At 35.4% G+C, this 12186-nt stretch overlaps 1 protein-coding gene across 1 annotated transcript in view; it reads right to left on the bottom strand.

Moving 5' to 3' along the window:
- Positions 1-2948: 2948 nt before the first annotated feature.
- The window catches only part of C7H4orf17 (chromosome 7 C4orf17 homolog), a 39185-nt gene continuing 29947 nt past the window's right edge, over positions 2949-12186 (bottom strand). The window contains exons 6-9 of the mRNA XM_007999354.3: positions 7526-7607; positions 5919-6126; positions 4829-4872; positions 2949-3342 (exon numbers count right to left, since the gene is read on the bottom strand). Coding sequence (XP_007997545.2) covers positions 3143-3342; positions 4829-4872; positions 5919-6126; positions 7526-7607 — 534 coding nt within the window. The 3' untranslated portion in view covers positions 2949-3142. The remainder of the gene's footprint in view (positions 3343-4828; positions 4873-5918; positions 6127-7525; positions 7608-12186) is intronic.

Raw genomic sequence — 12186 nt, 5'->3', positions numbered from 1 at the left:
AAAAGACATACTAGGCTATAAAATGAAGTCAGAAGTCACAATCTTAACATTGGATAAGGTCCAACACATTACAAATAAAAGGAGAAGGCCATGTTACAATTGTCAAGAATGCAGTCCTTAATAAAGATCTAACCATTATGAATATCTGTATATCAGGTAACACAGTATTTGAAGTCATTGAGAGCCTTTGGGAATTAAATGAAACAATACATCAGTATAAGGAGTCTTTAACTCATATTTCTCAACCTATGACAATGTAAGTAGACAAAAGACGAATATGTGGAAAATGTACATCCTATAATTAATGCAGATAGTGATATCAAATTTTGTAGGCTGAAAAAACAATAATGCAACTCATATTCATAAAAGTAACTATATTAGACCACAAGGAAAATTTTCCAAAAGTAACAATATAGGCAACTTCTCTGATAACAATACATTAAACTGGAAAATAGGTGAGATGAGATGAAAGCCATACTTTTAAATTTTTTTTCTCAAGAACTTATTATATAAAAGAGGAAACCAAATCTGAAATTATGTAGTATTTTGAAAATAGAGATAATAAAAACACTACATACCAGATCTATAGATCTAGCTAAAGTTGTGATTAGAGGAAAATTCATTGCTTTGAAATTTTATGCTAATAAATGAGAATGACTGAATATAAACATATTAAGAAGATTTGACTCAAGGCATTAGAACAATAATGAACCTAAAGAAATAAAAAGAAAAAATGAAACTTAATAAAAACTGAAAAGAGATACAAAATAGAAATAGGAAAATTGTTGGACATATGAATAAATCCAAGATCCGTTGTTTTTTGAAAACGGTAGCAAAATGTGAAAGTAATTAGCTAACTGGATCAAGAAAAAAATTACAAATACATAAAAATTAGATTGCAGAATAAACAAATTTAGATGAATTATGAGGTAAATCTCAATTCTATGAAAATAAACTTGGAAACCTGGATGAAATGGATAATTTTCTGGGAAAACATGAAGTTCCCAAATTGATCCTCCTCTCCAAAAATACAGAAAATATAAATAGACCAGTTACCACAGAAGAAATAAAATTGTCAAAAAGCTACGACTCCCCGAAACACAAAACGTAAGCGGTCTGATAGATGAATGCTAGCAAATTTTTAAGGAAAAAGAATTGGCAATGCCATTGTAACATCTTCATAACAGAAAAGTGAGAAAGAGTGCACTTCATTAATTTTATGAGTTGAACATAATCTTGTTATGTGTCAGTAGCACCTAGTGCTTAAGCACATAGATTCTAGCCATACCTTGAGCCAGCCATGAAATTTTTGTGTCGGAGAAAGTTGACTGTCCACCAAAAGCTAATTTTTGTTAACATAGAACATAGCTGTAATTGGAATATGATCCCACTCAAGAGTTTTTAATCAGTTTCCCTTTCAGTTATACTAATTCTCAACCATGTAATGTAACTGTAAGTGATATTTACCATTTCAAGGCCAAGACTTTAAGCAGATATATCCTCCTTGTGGAAGGCATAATAATGTCCCTTTCAAAGATCCTAATTTCCAGAACCTTTGAATGTGTTAAGTTACATGGTAAGGGGGAATTTAAGGTTGAAGATAGAATTAAATTGCTAATCAGCTGACCTTAAATGAAGGAGATTATCTTGGATAAGCTGGATAATAGACCCGATGCAATCGCAAAGGTCCAAAAGTGGAAGATGGAGGCAGAATCAGCATCAGAGTGATTTGTTATGAGAACAACTTGACGGACCATTGCTGACTTTGAAGATGAAAGAGAGTCATGAAGCAAGGAGTGTAGATAGCCTCCAGAAAATGGAACAGGTAAGGAAACAAATAGTTCCCTAGAGCCTAGGAAAGGCATGCAGTCCTGCCACACCTTGGTTTTAGGCCAGTAAGACCCGTTTCAGACCTCTGCCTACAGAATTGTGACAGAATACATTTGTGTTGCATTAAGTCACAAAGTTTGTGGTAATTTGTTACATCAGCAATAGGAAACTAATACTTTACTCTGATTTTTTCTTTTCCAGCATGGTACGGTTGACAATGGAGCTTTAGGTGATGGTTGAGCCACAAGGTGGAAGGATTCTGGGCCTCTAAATCACCAGGTAAAGCAAAATCATCTTTGAAACATAAACTTTAGACTCTCATGTGGGAAATAATTGTATTTGAATGATAGCATTTGTTACAACTTATCCTGTCACAATGAGTTCAAATCTGTGCCTCAGCTTTCTTATTTTAAATAATGAGAAAAGTAAGAATAGTTACCTCAAATAGTTTTTGTGAAAATTAAGTTATTATATCTAAAGTGTCTAGAATGATTCCTGACACATAGTATGTTATCATTAAAATGTAATGTGTACATAGACATGCATGCACATACACATACCACACACTGAATTTATAGTATCTCTGATGAACATCAGTGTGAACATTCTAAATAAAGGCTTGACTTATTGGTAGATAGACTGCGGCAACATGCTCAAAGAATCATATCTGTGGCCCAAGAGTGGTTTCTTTTAAAAATACAAAAAATTCAATATGAAATGTTAATATCCACCATTAGTACTGACTGAATTAGTTTCTTTCTAGCTCATGAGTTAGAAACAATTTGTGTATGTGTTCTTTTTGGAGGGGAGGGGAGCATTTTTTCATAATAGTTCAACAATGAGACACCAGATGCTAAAAATCATCTCACATGTTAAAATTCTGTTGTTGGGTTTTTGTTTGTTTCTTTGTTTGTTTGTTTTTGTGGTGATGGTGGTGTTTTGTTTTTTGTTCTTTGTGTTTTGTTCCCCCTAACAGAGTTTGGGGTAGATGTCAAACTGTAACTGCCTAATTCTGATTATGGATGATTTTTCTAGTATCAGGACTGTATGCTCATGTACTAATAGTGCAAGACTGGAAACATAGTATATAAATAAACACATTTCTTTTACACATAGGATTAACTACAAATGGAAATATCATTTCCAGTAATATTTATTTGTAGCATTACATACAGGTATTTTTAGATTTACATGTGCTACCATAAAGAGGACCACTTGATTCCTCAATACCAAAAATACACATTTGAAAAATAATTCGATGATGTAAATGGTAAGCTCGTATTCATGAAAGAATTCACCCAGTCTAGAACTTCTACCTTCGGTATGTTGAAGGATAACATGCTCTTTGGGGACAGAGGTTGTATTCTTGTATACTCCTTGCTGACACTGGTTTTACTGATCCACTTTCCTGAGTGTTAGGCCTGGGAGGAGACTTTGGTTTGCTGAAATATTCTGCAACAGGTATTTTCATATTATTTCTTCTTATAAATGATGGAGGCTTGTGCTCAGCCTCTGAAATAGAGAAAAAATCTAAATAAGACCATAATCGAGACACTGAATACAGCTTCTCCATGTTTTAGTAGTATATTATCTACAAAAAACTATGTGAAGTTTAGGTGAATCAGATACACCCAAAACTCATAAAATAACATATTCCTTTTCTTTTTTTTTTTTTTTTTAACCACTTGCTCATCTTTAATGAGTTATTTGTTCTGTAACATGCAGGATATGTTCCTTCACTCTCAAAAGTAAACATGATTTTGATTGCAATGATATAGAGTTGGTTATGGGTAAGAGTGATGGGTGAGAATGGGACAATGAGAGAAAGAAGAAAGATCTATGGTTCTGATAGATGCAACAAAAGAAGAGAAAAGCAGGCTAAAACTAGTTAATTGTGCTCATAAGACCTACATAGTTGCACCCAAGCAGGAATAGGGATGTAAGGAGATGCTGAATATCAACAATGGAGAGAAAGGGGCATGACTGGGGAATTCTTATACAAAAAAGTTCCAAATATCTAAATGATAAAATATGTGTGGGCCTTACAGGTAAGACATCAAGTTGAATAATAGAAACCATCACTGTCATGATGTTATAGTCCCAGGATGAGGAGTTTGGTAGGAGAGGCCAGAAACAATAGGCTGTTCTTGGGGTCTAAGTAGGGGAGTACTTTGTAATTTTTAAACTATACTTACTATTGGCTGTTAGCAGATAGTGCCTCTTTTGGGTTTGGTTAATCACAGTGGAACTTGCTGGGGTCTAGGGTGACCCCAGTGAGCTCTAATTGACTATATATCATTCCTGGTATAAAGGGAACTTGTAGAAATGACAAGACAGATTTTTGTATAAAGCTTGTAGATACGCTTCATAGTTGTTGCTCTGTAGTCATGAGTGCTCTGCTTGTTTTAAACCTAGAAACTGCCAAACCTACAAGGATACTTTGTTTGGGCTATTTTGGACCAAGGTAGGACTTTCCACAATTCTTGATTCTCCCTGGTGCCCCTATAGACTGGAGCTGGGCTTCTGGTGGGACACAAAACTGCTCTTTTCTATTGTGTTTTTGCTGTCTCGTAGGTCACCTGCTTGTGGCTGATTGCCATTTTGCCCTTCTCTCTGGTTGATTTTGTTTCCAGTGAAATTATTTAGCTCCATTAAGCTCTGAAGAACCAAAACTCTGAGATCGTTATCCTTTTGTTTGGTCAATGCAGGGTTTCCCTTTTCACTGCCTTGCTATAACCAAACCTATAGTTCCTGTTGTCCTGCTGACTTGCTTCTCCGAGAATGTCTGTCCCTGATCAGGCACTTTGCTTTTCAAAACAAAGGTAAATTTATCTTTATGAGAAAGTCAGCAGATACTCTCGCAAGAGTTGATCTGGAAACTACTATTGTATTTTTCTGTTTTTTTAAAAGCACTGATCCTTAAAATCTGTTCCCTAGGTCATTAGTACTTACTGGTTTCTTTATACCAACTCAGTAGCTACCAAAAACTGTACTTAACCTTTTGGTACTTCCTTGTTTTCTGCAGATCCTTGACTTGACACTCTAGATCAGTTGCAGAAAGAAAAAAGTGAGTTTCACAGATACGAAAAAGTATTTTCTATAGACTACACTGTCATCAATAAGTTCAGTGTGTATGTATCTTAAATATGCTACCCCAATTCTTTGTGTTTTTTTTTTAAACTCATACAGTGCTAAATTTACTTCCCAATGAAAACTTCTTCTTACTTTGAGTAAATATCTAACTATGGTATCATATATTAGTCATTAAGGTAGAGATTAACTCTTACTATCTTCCAGTTTCAGATTTTATGGAAACTTTAAGATAGCGACAATTAGTAATACAATTTTTTTGTCTTAATGCTTTTTAAATTGACATATTTATATTTTCAAAAATGTGTTTTTCCTCTAACTTTAAGCTTCACTCAACTTTTAATTGTAAAGCAACAAGATTTTCTCTCCAAGCTTAAATAATATCCTACCACACATTCTTTCACCATGATTCTACATAAATATATATTTTTCTTCTGTTATTGAAGTTGCAGCATTTAAGAAAAATTTCTCCTGCAGTAATTTCAATTATTTTAGTAGTTATTTTTCTCTCTAGGAGGCCCCAGGAGTAAATCAGAGAAAATTAAGTGAAGCAATTTATTTTAATCTTGCATTGTTCTACACAAAAAAGTGAAACCTGTGTGATACACATTTAACAAAATATACACTAACTGTAACAATACAATTTTGATTTCCTTAATTGCATCTATTTTTAGTTAAACTATAAAAACCTTTATTATCTTAGATTTCTAGGTATCCATTCTTGCTTTTCCCTTAGTGGAAAAATAATTTTTCTTAAAAAGAAAGGTTACCAGATAAGAAAGACATAGTTTCTGCCAAAATGTTCTAAACAATAGAATTGAGAACAATTCTTATATTACATATATGAAAATGAAAGCAAATATATATTGCAGTCATTTACTGAATAAAGCGGAGCTTTAGAACCTCCTGTTTAACATTTTGAAAGGTAAATAACAAGATAATTCAAAGTCTTCATATACCATAGGCCCTCCTTCTAGGAGGCCATTATATCTAATTACCTGGTTGGTTGATGCCCTTCTGTATCTCTGGTCAGCACTTTTGATTTTGCAAGTGCATTCTGGGGCAATTTAACTGTGGGTGGTGATTTAACTGTGGGTGGTTTCCCAGTCTCTGGTGCTGGTTCCATTGAGGTGTTTCTTCTGTGATGAGTCAACAGGTTTATCTCAGCAAGCTCAGAATGAATCAAAGCTGAGACCCACTCTTTTTCTGTTTTAAGAGATAAAAAAGGGTGGGAGGAGTGAAGGTTGCAATTGTCATTTTGGCTAGAAACACAGGATTATCCAGCTCCTGAGTATGAAAGACTGGTCATCTATTTTCTGGATAGTTACCTATGTGGGAGTAAAGACTTCTGCAGAAAAGTTGGTTCATTTTAACATGGTTTCTGTTGACCTGTGATACTGTAGAGTGCCCAGAGTAGTTAACTCACTGAGGCACTTGTCCCTGAATAGCAGTGGAATAGTTTTAAAATATTGAGTACAGTAGCCAGTCTTACAGGCTGCCACCAAAAATATTAGGATACCTATACAAAAATAAGAAGTACAATATGATTCCGTTAAAATATAGACTAATAGGTAATAAATAGTTACAAGCATATCTAGGAAGATATACACCAAAGTATTCACTTAAATGATGTCTGTGGTAATTTTATTGATTATCTCTGTTCTGTCTCATCTCTTTTCTTCTTTCTGGTTCATCTGTTCTTTCTCCCAACAATAAGGATTTATTACTTGTATAGTTTATTAAATGTTACATTCTTAAAAAGAAAAAATAATTGGAAGATAACTAAAGACCCATTGCCTCTAAGCACTTTTCAATTGCCTAAAAAGTAGTATTGAATTCCTGGGGCAAGGTAATATTTCCAAAATGCTTCCTACTTTAAAACGTTAGACTGTTCCTCACACATTGGTACTTCCTAGCATTGATCAGTGCAGTAGTTCTCAAAGAGTAGTCCTGAGAACAGCATTATCAGCAACACCTGGGAACTTGTCAGAAATGCAAATTCTCAAGTCCCACCGCAGAGATTTTGCCTCAGTCAGTAATATGACCAGCTACATTTGAAGATAGCTGCTCTCTGCCACTTATCAGTGTCTCGATTGGGAATGGCATGTGTTTTCATGAAACAGGACAGGAAGGGCCCAAAAGAGGTTAGGAGATGACTGAGTTGATGGTTTTGCTGGGCAACTGTAAGAGCTGTTGCAGGTTGGGTAGCTATTCTACTGTTCTGCTTACCAAAGGAAAGAAATAAGCTTTGTGTTCAGAGTTAACAACAAGTCAGAGGATGTGCTCAGGAAGGCCCCTGGGTGTGTGGACTCTAGAGGAGCACAAACCAACTCTAGCTGAGAATAATACCTCCCTTGGACACAAGTGTTTCATGTCACCCAAATGAGTTCAATTTAAGGCATACTGAATTTTGGGTTCATTGAATGACCCACATGCATGCAGCTGGATATGCAGAACAGCAGTTACCTTATGCTGAAACATTGCAGAAATAGTACTGCAACATTATCTTTGCAAACTCAACGTACAAAACTTCAGATATTGGCATATTTCCAGTTTCTGACAATAAATTGAGCTCACTGTTTTAAAATGTATATTTTAATCGCACCTTTTGAACTTGCATGAAGTAGCCACTGTAAAACTTCTGCCAGAGAATCAGTATGCAAAATGTCACAGAACTTTGCCAGGATCTAACAGAGAACATTAGAGTTACATATGAGCAAATAAATAGTACAAGGTTTATCAGTTTTCCTTTACCTTCTCCAAATCCCATCTTCCCAAATATCACTCTGTATACGATGTGCAATTAAGTCAATTGAGATTTTTAACTCAGGAGCTCAATTTCAAATAGCACACAATAGAATCTTAGTGAAAACAACATTTCCAGTACAATTAATAGTTTAGGTTAGGCTATGGAGTGTGTTTGTCTGAGGTATTGCTCCTCATAAGAGGGCATTAGCTGTGGGGGTCTGCCCGCAGACGCTGACCTAAACGACGGATGAATAAAACGTACGTTGACACACAGATATTCTGTTTTGCCAGTACAGCCGAGTGTCCGACTGCCTGCACACCAAGAGAGGTTTGTCACTGCGGCTGGCCCTGAGCAGCTCACACTCCAGGCATTTATTTGATAAACAATTCACAACAGAAGCTTTGAGTAAACACACTTGCGGATAATTTACATGGTTAAGAAAGTTCTAGGAATGATTAAAGCTCAGGTACCGAGGTCTAAGGTAAATACCATTAGGGGGCAATATCCCTAGTCGACCTCCCCCAAGAAGGCCATCTAGGTCAAAGGTTAGTTAATGGAGGTAGGGTAAACAGACAACTGGGGAAGCCTCTATTGTCCCTAGTATTTACCCGATGACCTAATGTTCCAAGGTAAGAACGAGCTGCCTTCAGCCTGTTCAATTATTACAAGCTATGTAACCTTCTGGCCTTCCAAAAGGTTTGTGACTATTCCCTATAACTTTCCCTAATATTTCCCTTTAATATTTCCACCACCATCCTGAGTGAATCCCAACATTTGTCTTGCTTTGTCTATTCACTACCAACGTCTTCTAGTAGGAATATACTTTTGGTGAATTTATCCTTCCCACTGTACCATAGGGTTCTAATGAGAATCCATCAGTCACAGAACTGGCCCCATCTGCCCTGCTCCTCTCCATAGTCTGAGAGACAGGGATGTGATCTGGGCTCGAGTCATCATTGTACCTCAGTTTCTTGAACACAGCAATTGGCCCAGTGGGATAGGAATATAATTCCCTTTATTTATTCAGAATGCTTACTTGAGATTTTTTTTAAAACTCTGGAGCTACAGGCTTAAATGTAGGTGACAGTAGAGATAGAAATATAGAATAATTACTTCTCATGAAAATGGACTATCATAAGCATTAAAATAAAATACAATGTGTTAAGCACAGGTAATGAAGTTTCCTGACTGAGTCTTAATTGTGTCTGCTGTTAGAATTTAGACATATCTGATATTCATATCTATCTCCTGAACTTCAGTCCTGTATATCCATCTGCCTACTAGATGTATTCACTTAGCTATACTATAGATATTTTGGACACAAAATATATAAAACAAAATCCACATTTCTTTTCCTAAAACCTGCTCCAAACTTACTTTTCCTCCTGGTTCCCCTGTCTTAATGAACAGCATCAACATACATTAAACTGTCCAAACCAGATGCTGAGATTCATCCCGGACAACTCCCTTGCCCTTTTCTAAAACATAATGTCAGACAAATTCAGTAAAGTGTACCTTCTAAATACTTCTTAAATCACTCCTTTTGTCTTCATCCTCATTGTCTTGACCCAGCCTAAAGCAACATCAAATCTGGTTTGAGCTACTGCAACATTCATTCTCTTAGTATTTCTGCTTGAAGTCTTAAATTATTGTTAATTTAGCAAATATTTGTATTAGTCACTGATCTAGATGCTGAAGATAGAGAAGCAAAATTAAATGGCTGGAAAATCAACTGCCCTGTATTGAACTTTGTTATTATGTTAAGATTTCTGTCTTTGATAATGACATATTCTAAAGAGAGAAAGTTAGATTTGCTCCTAATTTCACAACAAATCAACAACTGTGGCAAAAATGGAAAAAAAGCCTCATGGTATTTTCTAAACCACTCTGCTTCTATGGATTTTTCATCAATATAGTGATTGTACATCACTCTTAGCTGCTTCTGTCATAGATCACTAATTGATCAACAACATCCTAGATAATATAATTATCCTTTCAGTGAGAGGATGTAGAATATGTCTTCCTGGGAAACCTCCTGCATTCTCTGTTACAGAAACCTACGCAGATGCACAGTGAACACAGTAGCTTCCAATCTCTTCAGAAAAACATTTGTTTCTGCAGCTTGGGGCAGGGATGATGACTACACCTGTAAACCAGGCTTCTTGAGTGTCAGAGATATTATAGCTTTTCCAAAGGGTCACAAATCAAGTCTTGATCAGATCTGGAGAAATGGAAAAGTATCCAATGAGTAGATTCTCTCTGTTATTCCACCTGTGGAAGTTTGTTGAACTCACTCTTTGGAATCCCTCAAAAAACTTTTCGTCAATGATCTCATGATTTCTAGAGCAAAGAAACCTTAATTCCTCAAGGCAACCCCATGTTTCTTTTGCCATAGTGGTAACTGAAAACCTATATGTAGGGTTCTCTGTATCATCTTGGTAGGCAAAAACTCAGAGCGGACTACCAGAAAGGCTTCTGGAATTGAAAACTTCTCTTCCAACTCCAGAGGACAGGTGCTCAGCATCAGAGATATCCACCATTGTCCAGCAAAGATTCTGGAGATTCCAGCCTTGGTACCTACCATAAAAGTTGTCCTGACATCCTGTCTTTGCAGGACTTTCCAATTCTCATTCCAACAATCATATTTTCCAAAATGGTTCGTGACCTTGAGTTCTGAGTGCCTGTCCTGAACATATTTCATGAAGTGGCATAATGTATATGATTCATATCTTCCCATCTTTATTGGCATTATTCTGTACTCACAAGTCTACATACTGTAAGGATGAGTGCAAATTTTAACACATGTGGAAATTCCTTAAACTTGAAATGGAACTTTTTCAATTATTCCCAATAGAGGGAAGCTCCCTGGTCATTAAACCTGTTCAATTAGAAACCAAAGTCAAAGATCCATCCTCAGTTTTTGTGTGTTGTGGCTTGAAAGGGAGTGTGCAAAAAACATGGTTCAGCACCTCTTTAACAATATATTTGCCCTCCCAAGTCATAAAAGGTCAGGTCTGGCAGGATTTAGTGACTTCGAATCTCTGTAAAGAGTGGTCACAGGGGAAAAAATTGGTGGTATTAATGCACATTACCAGAAGAAACTACCCAAACCAGTCCTGGGATTAGACATTTGAGTAGCAATGAACTGGATTTCTAAGAAACTGTCTTCTCTGGTCAAAGAAAACTGATTTTGCCAGGTTCTGGAATAGACGACTTCTATCCTTATGTTTGTCCAAACTTTTTTATTTTTTTAGGTGAAAACCTAGGTGTGAACTATCTGACATTGTTTATGTATATTTATCCCTTAAAAGACATGTTAAATTATTTGTTTGCTGATTATTTAACATTTGAAATGAAGGAATTACCATTTACTCTGCACATCAGTATTAAAATAAATAATTCCAAATATATTCACCATCAACTCCAAACATTTAAAGAAGGTGAAACAATGGCCCTTGTTAAAAATTATTATCAAACCTATCAATCCTTGTCTTTTTCTTGGAGTTTTTAGTCTACTTGTCCTTTTGCATAGTTTTGAGTGTACTGTCTTGCTATTTGTTTTTTTTTTTTTTTTTTCCTTCTGTTACTGTTCCCCTTATTCTTTTCTCTGTCTCCTTTTGGATTAATCAAGCATATTTTAATATTCCACTTTATCCTCTCCATTGGCTTTTTAGCTATACTTTTTTTGTTGTTCAAGGAATTAAAATATGCATCCTTAACCTAATATAGTGTTCCTTGAATTAATATTATACCACTTAATGTATAATGTAAGAACCTTGTGAGTTATACTTCCATTTATCTCTCACCTGAATGTTGTGTTATTGTTGTTTTACATTTTACTACTATTTTCTTTATAACCACACTTACCTCCCTCTCACCTCTTCCTTTACTTCCAAATGACAGAACTATAAAATGTCAGCTTATCTTTAAATTTTAAGAGCTTTAAAGTGTCATTTCATTGTCTTATGGCTTGCATATTTCTAGTGAGAAGTCACTAGTGAGAAGTCAGCTGTCATTTTCATCATTACACAGTCATGCACCATATAACAATGTTTTAGTCAACAGTGGACCACATATACAATGGTGGTGCAATAAGATTATCATACTGTATTTTTACTGTATCTTTTCCTGTTTAGATACACAAATACTCACCATTGTGCTACAATTTCTACAGTATTCAGTATAGTAAAATGTTATATAGGTTTATAGCTCAGGAGCAATCGGCTATACCATATGGCCTAGGTGTGTAGTAGCTGTAACATCTAGGTTCATATAAGTACACTCTGTGATGTTTATACAACAGTGAAACTCTCTGACACATTTCTCAGAATGTATTCCTGTCATTAAGTGATGCATGACTGTATATGTAATATGTCTTTTTTTCTCTTGCTGATTTCAAGATATTCTCTTCAGTTTTCTGCAGCTTTATTATGATGTGCCCAGATGTAACTTCTGTGTTTATCTTTCTTGGGTTTTGTAAAGTTTCATTAAATTTAGAAAAATATTAGCTATTAGCT

This window comes from Chlorocebus sabaeus, chromosome 7 (genome assembly GCF_047675955.1).
Source record: "Chlorocebus sabaeus isolate Y175 chromosome 7, mChlSab1.0.hap1, whole genome shotgun sequence".
Taxonomy (NCBI): domain Eukaryota; kingdom Metazoa; phylum Chordata; class Mammalia; order Primates; family Cercopithecidae; genus Chlorocebus; species Chlorocebus sabaeus.
This window is presented reverse-complemented; position numbering and strand designations above follow the sequence as displayed.